Here is a 15,821-nt window from a genome sequence, read left to right as displayed (position 1 = left end):
TCAATGATTCTGAGCAGCTTTGACTGACTTTTATATATGTCTATACTTTGGTATTATTATAAAATATTTATCTAAATTTTACTTGAATATGTAATTTGATAATTCCTACTTATATAAGTAAATATGTTACATCAAAAGTCACTCTGAAAACTTAGTTTTAAAGTTAAATTAAAATTCAGTAGCTTTCAGATTTAAGTTATAGCTGAAATTTAACTCTGCACTGAATTTAAAGAGTAAGATTTGCACTTTCCTTTTCTATCTACAGAGTAGAGATATCCATAAGTTACATAAATACATACACAATATATCAGTGTTATCAAATTTTCATGGGGTGGGGAGGAATTAGGAAAAAAAAATCTAAAAAGGCCCTGTGGGCAGAAGAAATAAGGGTAACATGAAAAAAAAAAAAAAAGGTTGAAAAATTCTGCCCTAACCCATTTGGAGAGTACAAAATGAAAAGCAAAGAGAGAAATGGGAAGTAAGAGGGAACTTTCATAATATGGAACCCATGGGCTCCTATTTAAGACACAGGCCTGAAGGAAGGTCTTCAGAGAACCTAGAGAGCAGGTTCACTGAGTCACCCACCTCCTCAGGCCAGAAGCATCTGCAAGGTCCCCGATGGCCCCAGCCTGGTCCTTCCTCCTGGCCCTGCTGCTGCTCAGCTGCAACGCCATCTGCTCTCTGGGCTGCCACCTGCCTCACACCCACAGCCTGGCCAACAGGAGGGTCCTGATGCTCCTGCAACACCTGAAGAGGGTCTCCCCTTCCTTCTGCCTGCAGGACAGAAATGACTTCGCATTCCCCCAGGAGGCGCTGGGTGGCAGCCAGTTGCAGAAGGCTCAGGCCATCTCTGTGCTCCACGAGGTGACCCAGCACACCTTCCAGCTCTTCAGCACAGAGGGCTCGGCCGCCGTGTGGGAAGAGAGCCTCCTGGACAAGCTCCGCGCGGCACTGGATCAGCAGCTCACTGACCTGCAAGCCTGTCTGAGGCAGGAGGAGGGGCTGCGAGGGGCTCCCCTGCTCAAGGAGGACTCCAGCCTGGCTGTGAGGAAATACTTCCACAGACTCACTCTCTATCTGCAAGAGAAGAGACACAGCCCTTGTGCCTGGGAGGTTGTCAGAGCAGAAGTCATGAGAGCCTTCTCTTCCTCAACAAACTTGCAGGAGAGATTCAGGAGAAAGGACTGACACACACCTGGTTCAACACGGAAATGATTCTCACGGACCAACAGACCACACTTCCTCCTGCGCGGCCATGTCAAGGACTCTCATTTCTGCTGTCATTGCGCCCTGAATTGAATCAGGTTGTCAAATGTTTTCAAGAATTTTAAGCTACATCATGTTCTATTCTACAGGCACTAGGCTCTCACAGATGCCCAAGCTGATCTATTTATCTATTTATTTACCTATTTATAAAGATTTAAATAACTTTTGTTCATATAATAATATGTGAATCTTTATACAGTGGTTTCAGAGAAAAAAAATACATACTTTGTATTTAGTCAATTTATTATTTTCTTTGTTCATTAAATTTTGGGGGTATAGAAAATTTCTATTTATTATTATTCTTATTTTTTAAAATTACATTGTGGCATATATATATAGGGGGTTCCCTGGTGGGTCAGCTGGTAAAGAATATGCCTACAATGCAGGAGACCCTGGTTTGATTCCTGGGTTGGGAAGATCCCCTGGAGGAGGGCATGGCAACCCACTCCTGTATTCTTGCCTGGAGAATCCCCATGGATAGAGGAGCCTGGGGGGCTATAGTCCATGGGGCCGTAAAGAGTCGGACACCACTGAGCCACCACCACCTTCACACAGGGCTAAACTCTCCAGTGGCTCTGGAAGCACAGATGCCTTTGGTGACTTTAGTAAGACCCGGTTTGGCAGAAAAGTAGGGCAGAAACCAGACTGGTGTAGATTGAGGGATGACTAATACTAGTGTGGTAAATTGTTTCCTCTTTTTAGTTAGATCAGTCTGGCTAGAGTTCTATAATTTATTAAACCTTTTCTTTAAACAAATTCTTGCTTTGTCTTATTTTCTTTATAGATTTCCTATTTCCTTGACTTTTGCTATTCTCCTTTTATTTATTTTATGTTTAATTGTTATTGTGACTTTGTTCTCTTAATTTCCTGCCCTCTCTTGGATTGTGTGTGTTGTGTGTGTTAGTTGCTCAGTCATGTCTAACTCTCTGTGACCCCATGGACTGTAGCTTACCAGGCTCCTCTGTCCATGGAAATCTCCAGGCAAGGATCCTGGAACAGCTGTTCCCTTCACTAGGGCATCTTCCCAACCCAGAGATTGAACTTAATTCTCCCCCATCACAGGCAGATTCTTTACTATCTGAGCCACCAGGGAAGCCCCTCTCTTGAATTAATTGACCTTAAATATGATTCTATTTTCTGTTTTATCTCCATTGGCTTAATAGTTGTTTTCTTTTGTCTCAATTTTACTATTCTTTATCAGTTCAGTTCAGTCACTCAATTGTGTCTGACTCTGTGACCCCATGGACCAAAGCATGCCAGGCTTCCTTGTCCATCACCAACGCTTGCTCAAACTCATATCCATTGAGTTGGTGATGCCATCCAACCATCTCATCCTCTGTCATGCCCTTCTCCTCCTGTCTTCAATCTTTCCCAGCATCAGGGTCTTTTCCAAGGAGTTAGTTCTTTGCATCAGGTGACCATTGGGTGACTGAGCTTCAGCTTCAGCATCAGTCCTTCCAGTGAATATTTAGGACTGATTTCCTTTAGGATTGACTGGTTTGATCTCCTCTAGTCCAAGAGACTCTCAAGAGTCTTCTACAGCACCACAGTTCAAACACATCAAGTCTTTGGCACTCAGCTTTCTTTATGGTCCAACTCTCATACCCACACATGAATGCTGGAAAAACCATAACTTTGTCTAGATGAACCTTTGTCAGTAAAGTAATTTCTCTGCTTTTTAATATGCTGTCTAGGTTGGTCATAGCTTTTCTTCTAAGGAGAAAGCATCTTTTAATTTCATGGCTGCAGTCACCATCTTCAGTGATCTTGAAGCCCAAGAAAATAAAGTCTCTCACTGTTTCCATTGTTTCCCCATCTATTTGCCATGAAGTGATGGGACTGGATGCCATGATCTTAGCTTTTTGAATGTTGAGTTTTAAGCCAGCTTTTCACTCTTGTATTTCACTTTCATCAAGAGGCTCTTTAGTTCCTCTTCACTTTCTGCCATAAGGGTGGTGTCATCTGTGTATCTGAGGTTTTTAATATTTCTCCTGGCAACCTTGATTCCATCTTGGGCTTCAAGCACTGGTACAGAGACCGGCCTCCTAAAGGAAAGTTGAAAAATATATATATATATGAATAATATATAGTATATAAGGTTTGATGGCATGCTTTACTGTATAGAACATATTAAAATATATATCTATTTGCAATAAACAATTCTGATACCTGCCTTACTTCCCCTTTTCCTCTCTGCTTTCCTGGATCCCATTCTTTCACTCCGTTTCATAATTGCTTCCTTCCTCCCAGTGAAGAAAGGCCCTGTGTGCTCTCCTCACTCATTCTGCAGTAAACTGTATTATCCTTTCATTCAGCTGTTTCCTATTCCCTTGTGGTTTCTTGCTGTCTATTTTGAAAGTGAAAGTCGCTCAGTCGTGTCCAACTCTTTGGAGATCCCATGGACTATACAGTCCATGGAATTCTCCAGGCCAGAATACTGGAGCGGGTAGCCTGTTGCTTCTCCAGGGGATCTTCCCAACCACGGGATTGAACCCAGGTCTCTGACATTGCAGGCAGATTCTTTACCAGCTGAGCCACAAGGGATGCCCAAGAATACTGGAGTGGGTAGCCTATTTCTTCTCCAGCAGATTTTCCCCACCCAGGAATTGAACTGGGGTCTCCCTGCATTGCTGGAGAAGGAAATGGCAACCCACTCCAGTATTTTTGTCTGAAGAATCCTGGACAGAGGAGCCTGGCAGGCTACAGACCATGGGGTTGCAAAGAGTCAGACCCGACTGAATGACTAACAACAACTCCTGTACTGCAAGCAGATTCTTTACCAACTGAGCCATCAGGGAAGCCCGCTGTCTATTTTACTTGAGCATAAAATCTCTAATCGAAATAAAAAATTGTGTGAAAGTTCTAGGTTTCTCAGAAACTCTCACATGACAGGCATTTTTCTTTTCTTTTTCTCTTGATGAATATTTTTGGAAGTGAGTGAATGTTACAATGATGTAATGGTAGCTGTAGGAAAAAGGAAATAGAAAGCAGGATCCATTTCACTTAGACTATTTATAAGGGAGGAATGCCACCTATTGGCCAAGATGGATAATGACATCGACCAATATGAAAACCTGGTTTCTGTTCTAGGCAAAAGTCTTGTCCTCTAGCAGGAGATTTTTCTTCAGAGTTAAAAAGGTGCTTTCTTGGAAAGAGCTATCTGTAATAGTTGAGGAAGCCTAATTTCCTAGTTTTTAAATATTGTTTTTGAAAACGGATCTTTTTAAAAAGTAATTTTTATTGGCATATAGTTGATTTACAATGTTGTATTTCTGCTGTACAGCAAAGTAAATCAGTTGCTGCTACTGCCGCTAAGTTGCTTCAGTCAGGTCCGACTCTTTGCGACCCCATGGATGGGAGCCTGCCAGGCTCCTCTGCCCATGGGATTTCCCAGGCAAGAATACTGGAGTGGGTTGCCATGCCATATATATACACATACAGGAGGTGAAGGGGACAACAGAGGATGAGATGATTGGATGGCATCACTGACTCAATGGACATGAGTTTGAGTAAGCTACAGGACATAGTAAAGGACAGGGAAGTCTGACAAGCTAGTCACTCAAACATGCCCAAGACAATCTTTTTATTTATTTATCTACTTAAATATTTATCTTTAAAAAATATTTATTTGACTATTTAAAAGAATTAAAGTACTTTTATTTATATATTTATGTACCTTTATACTGTAATAAAAATGTGTCCATAATTAGCTTATTGTCTTTCTGTTTATTAAATTTTTATTATAGAAAACTTCTTATATTTTTGATTTTTGAAGGAAAAGAAATTTAAAAATAGCAATCATACTTAATGCAATAATGGGCTTCCCAGGTGGCTCAGTGGTAAAGAATCTGCCTGGTAATGCAGGAGATGCAGGCTTGATCCTTGGGTCAGGAAGAGCCCTTGGAGTAGGAAATGACAACCCGTTTCAGTATGCTTGCCTGGAAAATCCCACGGACAGAGGAGTCTTGTGGGCTGTAGTCCATGGGGTTGCAAAAAAGTCGCACATGACTCAGCAACTAAACAAAAATAATAAGAACAAATGCAATAATAAGAAGAAGGAAAAACAAATGAATTCTTTCAGTAAGAACAAGAGTGGAGAATGTCAGGAAACAAAAGCAAAAGCAGTAGATACCCTCTCTAGTTGACTGGCAGACATTTATATGCAAATATCATTTGCTAGTTGGATGTGTGTGTTTGTAATTTAAAAGGATGTGATGGATTCTGAAATAACAAAAATTATACTGAATATAAAGACTGAGACTTTCTTCAAAAAGGAAAGTGGGAAACTGGATCAGGCAACCTCTTTCTCAAAACTTAAGGTAAAGGAAAAGAAAATAGTCAAAATCAGCTCAAAAACAACATGAACCATCAAAATCTGTAGAGCGAGAGAGTGTTGTGTTTAATTCAGGAGTAAGAACAGATTTAACAACTGGAACAGAAATCCAGAATACAAAGCTCACAGAATCACCCATAACTCACAATAAGGCATTTTTCACTGAAATTCCATTCTGTTTGGACACATGTGTGATGTTGAGAAACGCACTTAATCTAAGCCTCAGCTTTTCCATAAATAAAATGAGTTCAAAATATTTATAGAGTTTTTGTGAATATTAAATAAACTTAGGCATTTAAAGGCATTTAGCATCATATATTAGAGTAAGGAATTAAAATATGATAGGTATTTTCCTGTTTTCCTTCAGACAGCTATATAAATGCATATTATTTGTCTCTATAAAGTTCTCAGGAACTGTGACCTACTTTTCAGTAACTGACCTCCAAAGGAGGCAGCCTAAAAAAAGAATTCTATAATGAATTCTACCAAAGGCTGAAAAAAATGTCATTTTTTCCCCTCATTTCAAAGAAATGTGCCATTTACGTTCAGAGGTGAAATGGTGGCTTACATTAACATCTGAGAGAGGGGTACAAATATTTAGATAAAGGGCAGAAGAACACGTTATCTAAAGGTCTGGAGCCTGGTGCATTCTCTTCTCAGCATTTCAGGAACCATTCCCATTTCACAATATTGCCTTCCCCTCCAAGGTAGAAATCCCCATACCACCCTTCTCATTCACTTTTTAACCTCTCCACCATTCACACAATTGCTTTCTGCTGTTTGGTTTCCACTTTAAGTTTTCCCCGAACAACACGAATAGAAGGCAAATACTAAATAAAATGTCTAGGCTTTGTAGAAACAACTGCAAGAGAGGCTTTCCTTAATTTCTGTTGAGTATGATGTCATAGTGAATGATGAATGAAAGTCACTCAGTCATGTCTGACTCTTTGCGACCCCATGGACTGTAGCCTGCCAGGTTCCTCTGTCCAAGGGATTCTCTAGGCAAGAATACTGGAGTGGGTTGCCATGTCCTCTACTGTGGAGTCTTCCTGACCCAGGGATCGCTGTGTCTCTCTACATCTCCTGCACTGGCAGGCAAATTCTTCACCACTAGTGCTGCCTGGGAAGGCCCCTCCTAACACTGTAGCTGTAGCTAAAGGGAAACAAAGTAGGACCCAGCTTTTGGGTGTAAGAGGAAAGTCCTTTCAGGGGAGACAGCCCTCTGGCAAGTGCAACAAGGGCAGTGACCAAAACCAGAGAACAAGCTTCTGAGCTATGCAGAAATCCTACCACTTTCTGGGGCTGTCCCTTCATGGTACAAAACGGCTTTCTTGGCACCAATAGATTTTGATGCTATCATAAGCTGTTTCTTTATTTTTTGTCTGTTACTACCAGAAAGAGTCTCCAGAGTCTCTGGCTTCAGACAGGGCATGGACTCTTTGGGATGGAGTAGTTAAAGGGACAAAGATGTGTTCATGGTCTACAAACTGCTCTGCAGACCAGAGCCTCCCTTTGAATCATTCCTTCCCTGTACTGCACAACAGGCAGAGCTGCCAACCTGGACATGGAGTTCAATAAGAACCAAGAAAACCTCAGATTTACAGTGCATTAAACAATTCAGATGTTCAAGCTGGTTTTAGAAAAGGCAGAGGAACCAGAGATCAAATTGCCAACATCAGCTGGATCATTGAAAAAGCAAGTGAGTTCCAGAAAAACATCTATTTCTGCTTTATTGACTATGCCAAAGCCTTTGACTGTGTGGATCACAATAAACTGTGGAAAATTCTGAAAGAGATGGGAATACTAGACCACCTGACCTGCCTCTTGAGAGACCTATATGCGGGTCAGGAAGCAACAGTTAGAACTGGACATGGAACAACAGACTGGTTCCAAATAGGAAAAGGAATACATCAAGGCTGTATATTGTCACCCTGCTTATTTAACTTATAGACAGAGTACATCATGAGAAAAGCTGGGCTGGAAGAAGTACAAGCTGGAACCAAGATTGCTGGGAGAAATATCAAGAGCCTCAGATATGCAGATGACACCACCCTTATGGCAGAAAGTGAAGAGGAACTAAAAAGCCTCTTGATGAAAGTGAAATACAAGAGTGAAAAAGTTGGCTTAAAGCTCAACATTCAGAAAAAGAAGATCATGGCATCTGGTCCCATCACTTCATGGGAAATAGATGGGGAAACAGTGGAAACAGTGTCAGACTTTATTTTTCTGGGCTCCAAAATCACTGCAGATGGTGACTGCAGCCATGAAATTAAAAGATGCTTACTCCTTGGAAGGAAAGTTATGACCAACCTAGATAGCATATTGAAAAGCAGAGACATTACTTTGCCAACAAAAGTCCATCTAGTCAAGGCCATGGTTTTTCCAGTGGTCATGTATGGATGTGAGAGTTGGACTGTGAAGAAGGCTGAGCACCGAAGAATTAATGCTTTTGAACTGTGGTGTTGGAGAAGATTCTTGAGGGTCCCTTGGACTACAAGGAGATCCAACCAGTCCATTCTAAAGGAGATCAGCCCTGGGTGTTCTTTGGAAGGACTGATGCTAAAGTTGAAACTCCAGTACTTTGGCCACCTCATGTGAAGAGTTGACTCATTAGAAAAGACTCTGATGCTGGGAGGGATTGGGGACAGGAGGAAAAGGGGACAACAGAGGATGAGATGGCTGGATGGCATCACCGACTTGATGGATGTTGAGTCTGAGTGAACTCCGGGAGATGGTGATGGACAGGGAGGCCTGGCGTGCTGCGATTCATGGGGTCACAAAGAGTCAGACACGACTGAGTGACTGAACTGAACTGAACTGAACTGAAACAATTTTCAACAGTAAAATTTTAGTTTTACAGATTTATTACAAATATAAGGCTTCAACTATCATTAAATAGAAAAATGCTCTCATTGCTACTTTGAATAACCATCTTTTTTTTAAAAAAAAAACACCTCCCATGATAAGACATATTTATGCCTGAGCCTGCTGCATTAAATAAGCATATATCATATTAATACCTCTCTATGAGTCAGCATACACACTTGCAACAATTCTGCATCCTCTGAGCATTTTGGAGTGATTTTTATAGGTATTATGAAAGTAAAAGTGAAGTTGCTCAGTCGTGTCCGACTTTTTGCAACCCCATGAACTGTAGCCTACCAGGCTCCTCTGTCCATGGGATTTTCCAGGCAAGAGTACTGGAGTAGGTTGCCATTTCCTTCTCCAGGGGATCTTCCTGACCCAGGGATCAAACCCACTTTTACCGCATTGTAGGCAGATGCTTTACTCTTTGAGCCACCAGGGAAGTAAAATAGGTATTATAGTTAAAGTATAAATTCAACCAGTGCTTCATCATTTACCCATCCAAATGACAAACTAGGGGAAAACACAATCATAATTTTCTGACTTACAGTCAAGATGAATAATAATCTTGACATCTGTTTTACCCAGTAGTAAAAATTCTGCCCAGATAGCAAAAGAGAGATGTGTGATATAAGCTAAGGAGTGTGAATTAACAGTATCATTTTTACCTGGGAGCTTAGTAACATTTTCTTAATTCAAATGTATTAAATATGGTATAAGCTGAGAGGAATTTCTGTTAACAGTATTTTCAATGAGGTATTTCACTGGGAAATGTGTGTGAATTGCTAAGGTAGCAGGGGCTATAACTGGGTTATGTGTGGTGGAGGGGCTAGGGGGTTGTCTCCAATCTTTTCCTGAGGTCACTCACTCAGCATCTGGATTTGCTGCTCTCCAGCTTGGGGTTGGCCAGCCACTGAGTAAAATTTCAAAAGACTTCTGTCCTTTGCTGTCTTGCTCTCCCCTCTGGAGGAAGGGAGGATGGGAAAATTTAGTAGATGGAGGAGATTTGAAAACATTTGGCTTCCCAGTCTGTATTGGTCAGGGTCTTCCAGAAACAGAACCAGCAGGGACCAGAGAGAGAGAGTAATTTAAGGAATTTGCTTAGGTGACTATGGAGTCCTGGCAACTTCAAAATCTGCAGGGAAGGCCACAGGCTGGAAACCCAGGGAAGAGCTGCTGCTTGAGTCCAAAGGCAGTATCTGGAGGAATTTCTTCTTATTCCTGGGAGGGTCAATCTTTTTCTATTAAGGCCTTCAACTGATTGGATGAGGCCCACCCATAATATGGAGGGTAATATGCACTACTCAAAGTGTACTGATTTAAATGTAAAATTCCCATAATCTCATGTAAAACCTACTTTCCAGAAACATCTAGAATAATGTTTGACTAAGTATCTTGGTACTGTGGCCTAGCCAAGTTGACATAAAATGAACTATTATACTATTCTTCCCTAATTGAAGACCTAATGCTTTTCAAATATTATTCCTCTCCTTTCTTTGATGGATGCTTATGTATTTTGTATATTTTACTTAATTTTCCTTATTTTATTGGTTTCTGGGTGAGGAAATTCTGAGATCAGGCTTCATTCAGTCAACTTGCCAGATAAGTCTCTATAGCCATGTCCTTTATCATTTGAAGTTAAAAACTTATATATATTTTTTAAAACACCAACTTTTTTTTTTTTTAGTTAGCTATTTCTCATGGTTACAATGTTACCCCTGATCCCCTCTCTCCTTTTTAAACCTAATCTCAATGCCAATTCTCCATTCCATCAAGATTTTACTATCATATATGATATATACTCTTATATGCAGACTACATCATGTGAAATGCCAGGCTGGATGAAGCACAAGCTGGAATCAAGATCACAGGGAGAAATATCAATAACCTCAGATATACAGATGACACCACCCTTATGGCAGAAAGTGAAGAGAAACTGAAGAGCCTCTTGATGAAAGTGAAAGAGGAGAGTGAAAAAGCTGGCTTAAAATTCAACATTCAGAAAACTACGATCATGGCATCTGGTCACATCACTTCATGGCAAAGAGATGGAAACAATGGAAACAGTGACAGACTTTATTTTCTTGGGTTCCAAAATCTCTGCAGATGGTGACTGCAACCATGAAATTAAAAGACACTTGCTCCTTGGAAGAAAAGTTATGACAAACCTAGACAGCATATTAAAAAGAGGAGACGTTACTTTACCAACAAAGGTCTGTCTAGTCAAAGCTATGGTTTTTCTAGTAGTCATGTATGATGTGAGAGTTGGACCATAAAGAAACCTGAGTGCCAAAGAATTGATGCTTTTGAACTGCAGTGCTGGTAGAAGACTCTTGAAAGTCTCTTGGACTGCAAGGAGATCAAACCAGTCAATTCTAAAGGAAATCAGTCCTGAATATTCACTGGAAGGACTGATGCTGAAACTCTATTGTTTTGGCCACCAGAGGTGAAGAACTGACTCCTTAGAAAAAGACCCCAATGCTGGGAAAGATTGAAGGCAGGAGGAGAAGGGAACGACAGAGGATGAAATGGATGGCATCACTGACTTGATGGACATGAGTTTGAGCAAGCTCCGGGAGTTGGTACTGGACAAGGAAGCCTGGCATGCTGCAGTCCATAGGATCACAAAGAGTTGGACACAACTGAGCCACTGAACTGATAAATGAGATGAGAAGAGTAGCTCAGATGGTCAAGAATCTGCCTGCAATGCAGTAGACCTAGGTTCAATCCCTGAGCTGGGAAGATCTCTTGGAGAAGGGCATGGCTACCCACTCCAGTATTCTTGCCTGGAGAATTTCATGGACAGAGGAGCCTGGGAAGCTACAGTCCATGGTGTCGAAAAAGTCAGACACGACTGAGTGACTAACACACACACTCAATTTCTAGATTACTAACGATTCATCTTGAACCATCTACTGACATTTTTTTTCATCATGTTAACAGATATATATTTTATCTTAAATCTAATTAATACAGATATTTCAATTTCAGAATTGAAATTTAATCATTTATTCACCTAATTTTCCCTTTATCACACTGTTTTTAGCATTACTACTGTAATCTCATTTCATTTTCTAGAAAAGATAGGTATGCCAAGAATTTTTATATTCCTAACATTATTTGCATTCTTCCTTATTAAGTTTATTTATTTCATCCTTAGTGTGGAGCATCAATTTTATGAAAATCACAAGCTCCTGGGTAAGCACAGATAACCAAATCACAATGATTATAATAGTCTGGGATGATTCTTTCATAAGATAGAGGAGTAAAACTGGATCAAAGAAGTTCTCTTTTACAATACCAAAGGTAAACAATAGGTGAAAACAGCTATACATATATAATAGTATGCACCAATAAAAAGAACACAAGGAAACAAGACATTTATTTAATCTGGGGATCAAAGCTTATTTTAAAACTTAAATTCTAAATGAAACTTTGATGAATTCTAAAACTAAATGAATTCTAATTCTAAACTAAATGAATTCTAAAATGAACCTTTTAAAATTGCTTATAACAAGCAATATAGGGTTCTGTATAGAATCATGATTCTGCCAGCAATTATGTGTGATCCTAGAAATTCACCTAACTTCTCTGAGCTTCAGGTTTCACAAATGTACAATAAGGTGAAAATGTTCTAAGAATTATCCTACAAACAAACATTTAAAAACACTTCATAGGTTGTTTTCCACAGAGTTAGAGCTTAAATTTGGTAAAGTGAAAGTGAAGTCACTCAGTCATGTCTAACTCTTTGCGACCCCATGGACTGTGGCCTTCCAGGCTCCGCTGTCCATGGGATTTTCCAGGCAAGAACACTGGAGTGGGTTGCCATCTCCTTCTCCAGGGGATCTTCCCCACCCAGGGATCAAACCTTCATCTCCCGCAACGCAGGCAGATTCTTTACTGAGCCACCAGGCAGGTATGGTGAGGCAGCTCTGCCTCAGTGGGTTTCTTGGGTCCCCAAATACTGAGACTCTTGCACATGCCAGCAGACAGGCTTTCCCATTCACCTGATTGGGCTGCTTGGAACTCAAGTCCCCAATTTCTGGAGAGAAAAGGCAGAGAGAAAAGAAAAGTGTTTTAATTCTAGCATAGGGGTAGTTTCCCAAATTGCTATTAAGAACTGGAGTATTTCCTGCCAGATCAGTAAGCAAGGATATCACAGTCATCAGCAATTCCACCCTCCAAATGTGAATTCCTGGGCCTTAAGGGCACTCAGAAAGGAGAACACCTGTGATCTGGTCGCCATCAGGCTGGAGCCACTCGGTACAATGAGCCCTGAGGAACTCAGGATGTGAAAAATACAGGGTAGTGACCACAAGATAGTTAAGATGCATGAAAGGGATGGAGCCCAGGGGCTTCCATTTTCCCATATGCAGAAAAGTGCTAAATTCCTTAATTTGGGATATCTGGTGTTTTTTAATTCACAATAATCTCTTGATGTTCAGGCTACCCTTGTTCAGATAGCCTTTGTTGTAAAACTTCTATATAATACCTTCAACTTTGGGGTCTCACATGCTAGTGGATGCCCCCACAACTTTCCACCCCCTATCCTGTATTTCCTGACATCTTGACACTCACAGGAGTTTCTGTGGTCTCCTGGCTGCTGCCACCAATTGTTAGGCTGTACACTGCAGACTGCAAAGCCTGTTTGCTCAGCTTCAAGACAAAGAAAGAAACTGGTGTCAGCAACAGAAACAGCACTAGCTTAATGGATGGGGGCACTTACACGTCTGAAGCCGGGTCCTGGAGTGGCACTACACCATATGTGGTGCACTGGTGGCAGGAAGTACATGGTGGCCGGCTTCGTCCTGGGAGGGAGGGGGGGCCTGGGGACTAGGGGATGGGGAAGTGGGGATTGGGGGGATTTTGCCAGTTATAGGGAGCTCATTTCCCTGCTCTACTTACCAGGGAAAGCAGTAGAGGGGCACGCCCCTAACCACTCCTTTGAAAAGAAAGATCACCAGCTGGGACACAAGTACAGAGAAAAGCCAGTCATGTGCATAGGTATACTGGTGGGGCAGGGGATATACAGAGAGTAAGAGAACAGACAACAGAGAACTGACCATACGTACAAACCTTCATTTAAAAAATACTTTATTGCTAAAAATCACCAATGATGATCTGGGCCTTCAGATTTTTTTGCTTGTGAAGGTTTGAACTATCCTAAGAATTACTACAGTGTGATACAGAGACAGGGAGTGTGCAAGGGATGTTGGAAAATGGCATCAATAGACTTGCTTGACACGGGGTTGTCATAAACTTTCAATTTGTTAAAATTGGAATTAATTGTGAAACAAGATAAAGCAAAGTATGCCTGTACTTCTACTCTAATGTAGAAATTCCCAATAAGCTCTCCTCATTCACTCCATCTTCACATGCCCCAGACATTCACACAGCTATATCCTGTTTCTTTGTGGTTCTGGTTAATGAGTTCCCCTTAAGAGTGCAAAGCCATCAATAAAAGTTTGAGTGAAAGTTCTAGGTTTTTCAGATATGCTTGTATAAGAGGTTATTCTTTTTCTTGTGATGAATATTTTTGGGAATGAGAGAATGTCCTTGTTATAATACCATAACAACACCTGTGGCAAAAAAGAACTAGAAAGCAGGATCCATTTTCCTCTGGAGGCTATTGAAATAATTACACAGGAAGAGTGTCATCTACTGGCCAAGATGGACTAGGACATTGACCAAGTCTGTAGAACAGGCATCTTGCTCCTCTAGGCAGAAGTCTGTCTTCTTCCATTAACATTTTCTTCAGAGCTAAAAGAGGGTCTTTACTGGAAAGAACTGATGCCAGTAATTTGAATAAGCCTGCTTCCTTGCTTTTCGTATGAGAGAGGGAAAATGCTCCCAGCTTCACTCAGGACATGTCTTTGGGCTAAGGAACCTATGCCAGATGAGCAGCCTGAAAGATCAGGATGTGCTTCTTGCTTCCAGGCTGCTCATCTGGCAAAGGTACCAGATTTCTCATTCACTTCACATACTTTAGAGCCTTGGAGGCTTAGAGCCTGGCATTCTGGTCTGGAAATGTAAGAGAAGTCAGAAGAAAAAGATCCTGATGAAAGGTGCATTAAATCTTTCTTAAGAATATATTGTCAGTTTTTAAATTCTATTCCCAGTATGAGATCCTGTTGCTTGAATTTATAATTAGGAGAAAACTCTCAATGTCCCTTTGAATAGTAACTGCACTTGCATCCCTTCTACTTTGACTCAGTAGTAAGAGAAAACACAGACACAAATAGATTTCAGAGAATACAACTGTTGTCTACCATTACCCTGGGGTTTTCCTCTTTGAGTAGAATTGAGGACTATTAAGGTAAATGGCTGTCTGAGGAGGCCTTACAAATAGCTGTGAAAAGAAGATAAGTGAAAAGCAAAGGAGAAAAGGAAAGATATAAGCGTCTGAATGCAGAGTTCCAAAGAATAGCAAAGAGAGATAAGAAAGCCTTCTTCAGCGATCAATGCAAAGAAATAGAGGAAAACAACAGAATGGGAAACACTAGAGGATCTCTTCAAAAAATTAGAGATACCAAGGGAACATTTCATGCAAAGATGGGCTTGATAAAGGACAGAAATGGTATGGACCTAACAGAAGCAAAAGATGTTAAGAAGAGGTAGCAAGAATACACAGCAGAACTGTACAAAAATGATCTTCATGACCCAGATAATCACAACAGTGTGATCACTCACCTAGAGCCAGACATCCTGGAATGGGAAGTCAAGTGGGCCTTAGAAAGCATCACTATGAACAAAACTAGTGGAGGTGATGGAATTCCAGTTGAGCTATTTCAAATCCTGAAAGATGATGCTGTGAAAGTGCTGCACTCAATATGCCAGCAAATTTGGAAAACTCAGCAGTGGCCACAGGACTGGAAAAGGTCAGTTTTCATTCCAATCCCAAAGATAGGCAATGCCAAAGAATGCTTAAACTACCGCACAATTGCACTCATCTCACAGGCTAATAGAGTAATACTCAAAATTCTCCAAGCCAGGCTTCAGCAATACGTGAACTGTGAACTTCCAGATGTTCAAGCTGGTTTTAGAAAAGGCAGAAGAACCAGAGATCAAATTGCCAACATTCACTGGATCATCGAAAAAGCAAGAGAGTTCCAGATAAACATCTATTTCTGCTTTATTGACTATGCCAAAGCCTTTGACTGTGTGGATCACAATAAACTGTGGAAAATTCTGAAAGAGATGGGCATACCAGACCACCTGACCTGCCTCTTGAGAAACCTATATGCAGGTCAGGAAGAAACAGTTAGAACTGGACATGGAACAACAGACTGGTTCCAAATAGGAAAAGGAGTACATCAAGGCTGTGTATTGTCACTTGGGTTATTTAACTTACATGCAG

The 15,821-nt window shown here is 40.9% G+C and overlaps 1 protein-coding gene across 1 annotated transcript; it reads left to right on the top strand.

Annotated features, from left to right (window-relative positions):
* The first annotated feature begins 618 nt into the window (after positions 1–618).
* Positions 619–1,188, top strand: LOC129651490 (interferon alpha-H-like). The gene has a single exon (XM_055580187.1). The coding sequence runs from the start codon at positions 619–621 to the stop codon at positions 1,186–1,188; it is 570 nt and encodes a 189-aa protein (XP_055436162.1).
* The last annotated feature ends 14,633 nt before the right edge of the window (positions 1,189–15,821 follow it).

Source organism: Bubalus kerabau, chromosome 4 (assembly GCF_029407905.1).
Source record: "Bubalus kerabau isolate K-KA32 ecotype Philippines breed swamp buffalo chromosome 4, PCC_UOA_SB_1v2, whole genome shotgun sequence".
Classification (NCBI taxonomy): domain Eukaryota; kingdom Metazoa; phylum Chordata; class Mammalia; order Artiodactyla; family Bovidae; genus Bubalus; species Bubalus kerabau.
Note: the sequence above shows the minus strand (reverse complement) of the source record. Positions and strands in the feature narration are given on the sequence as shown.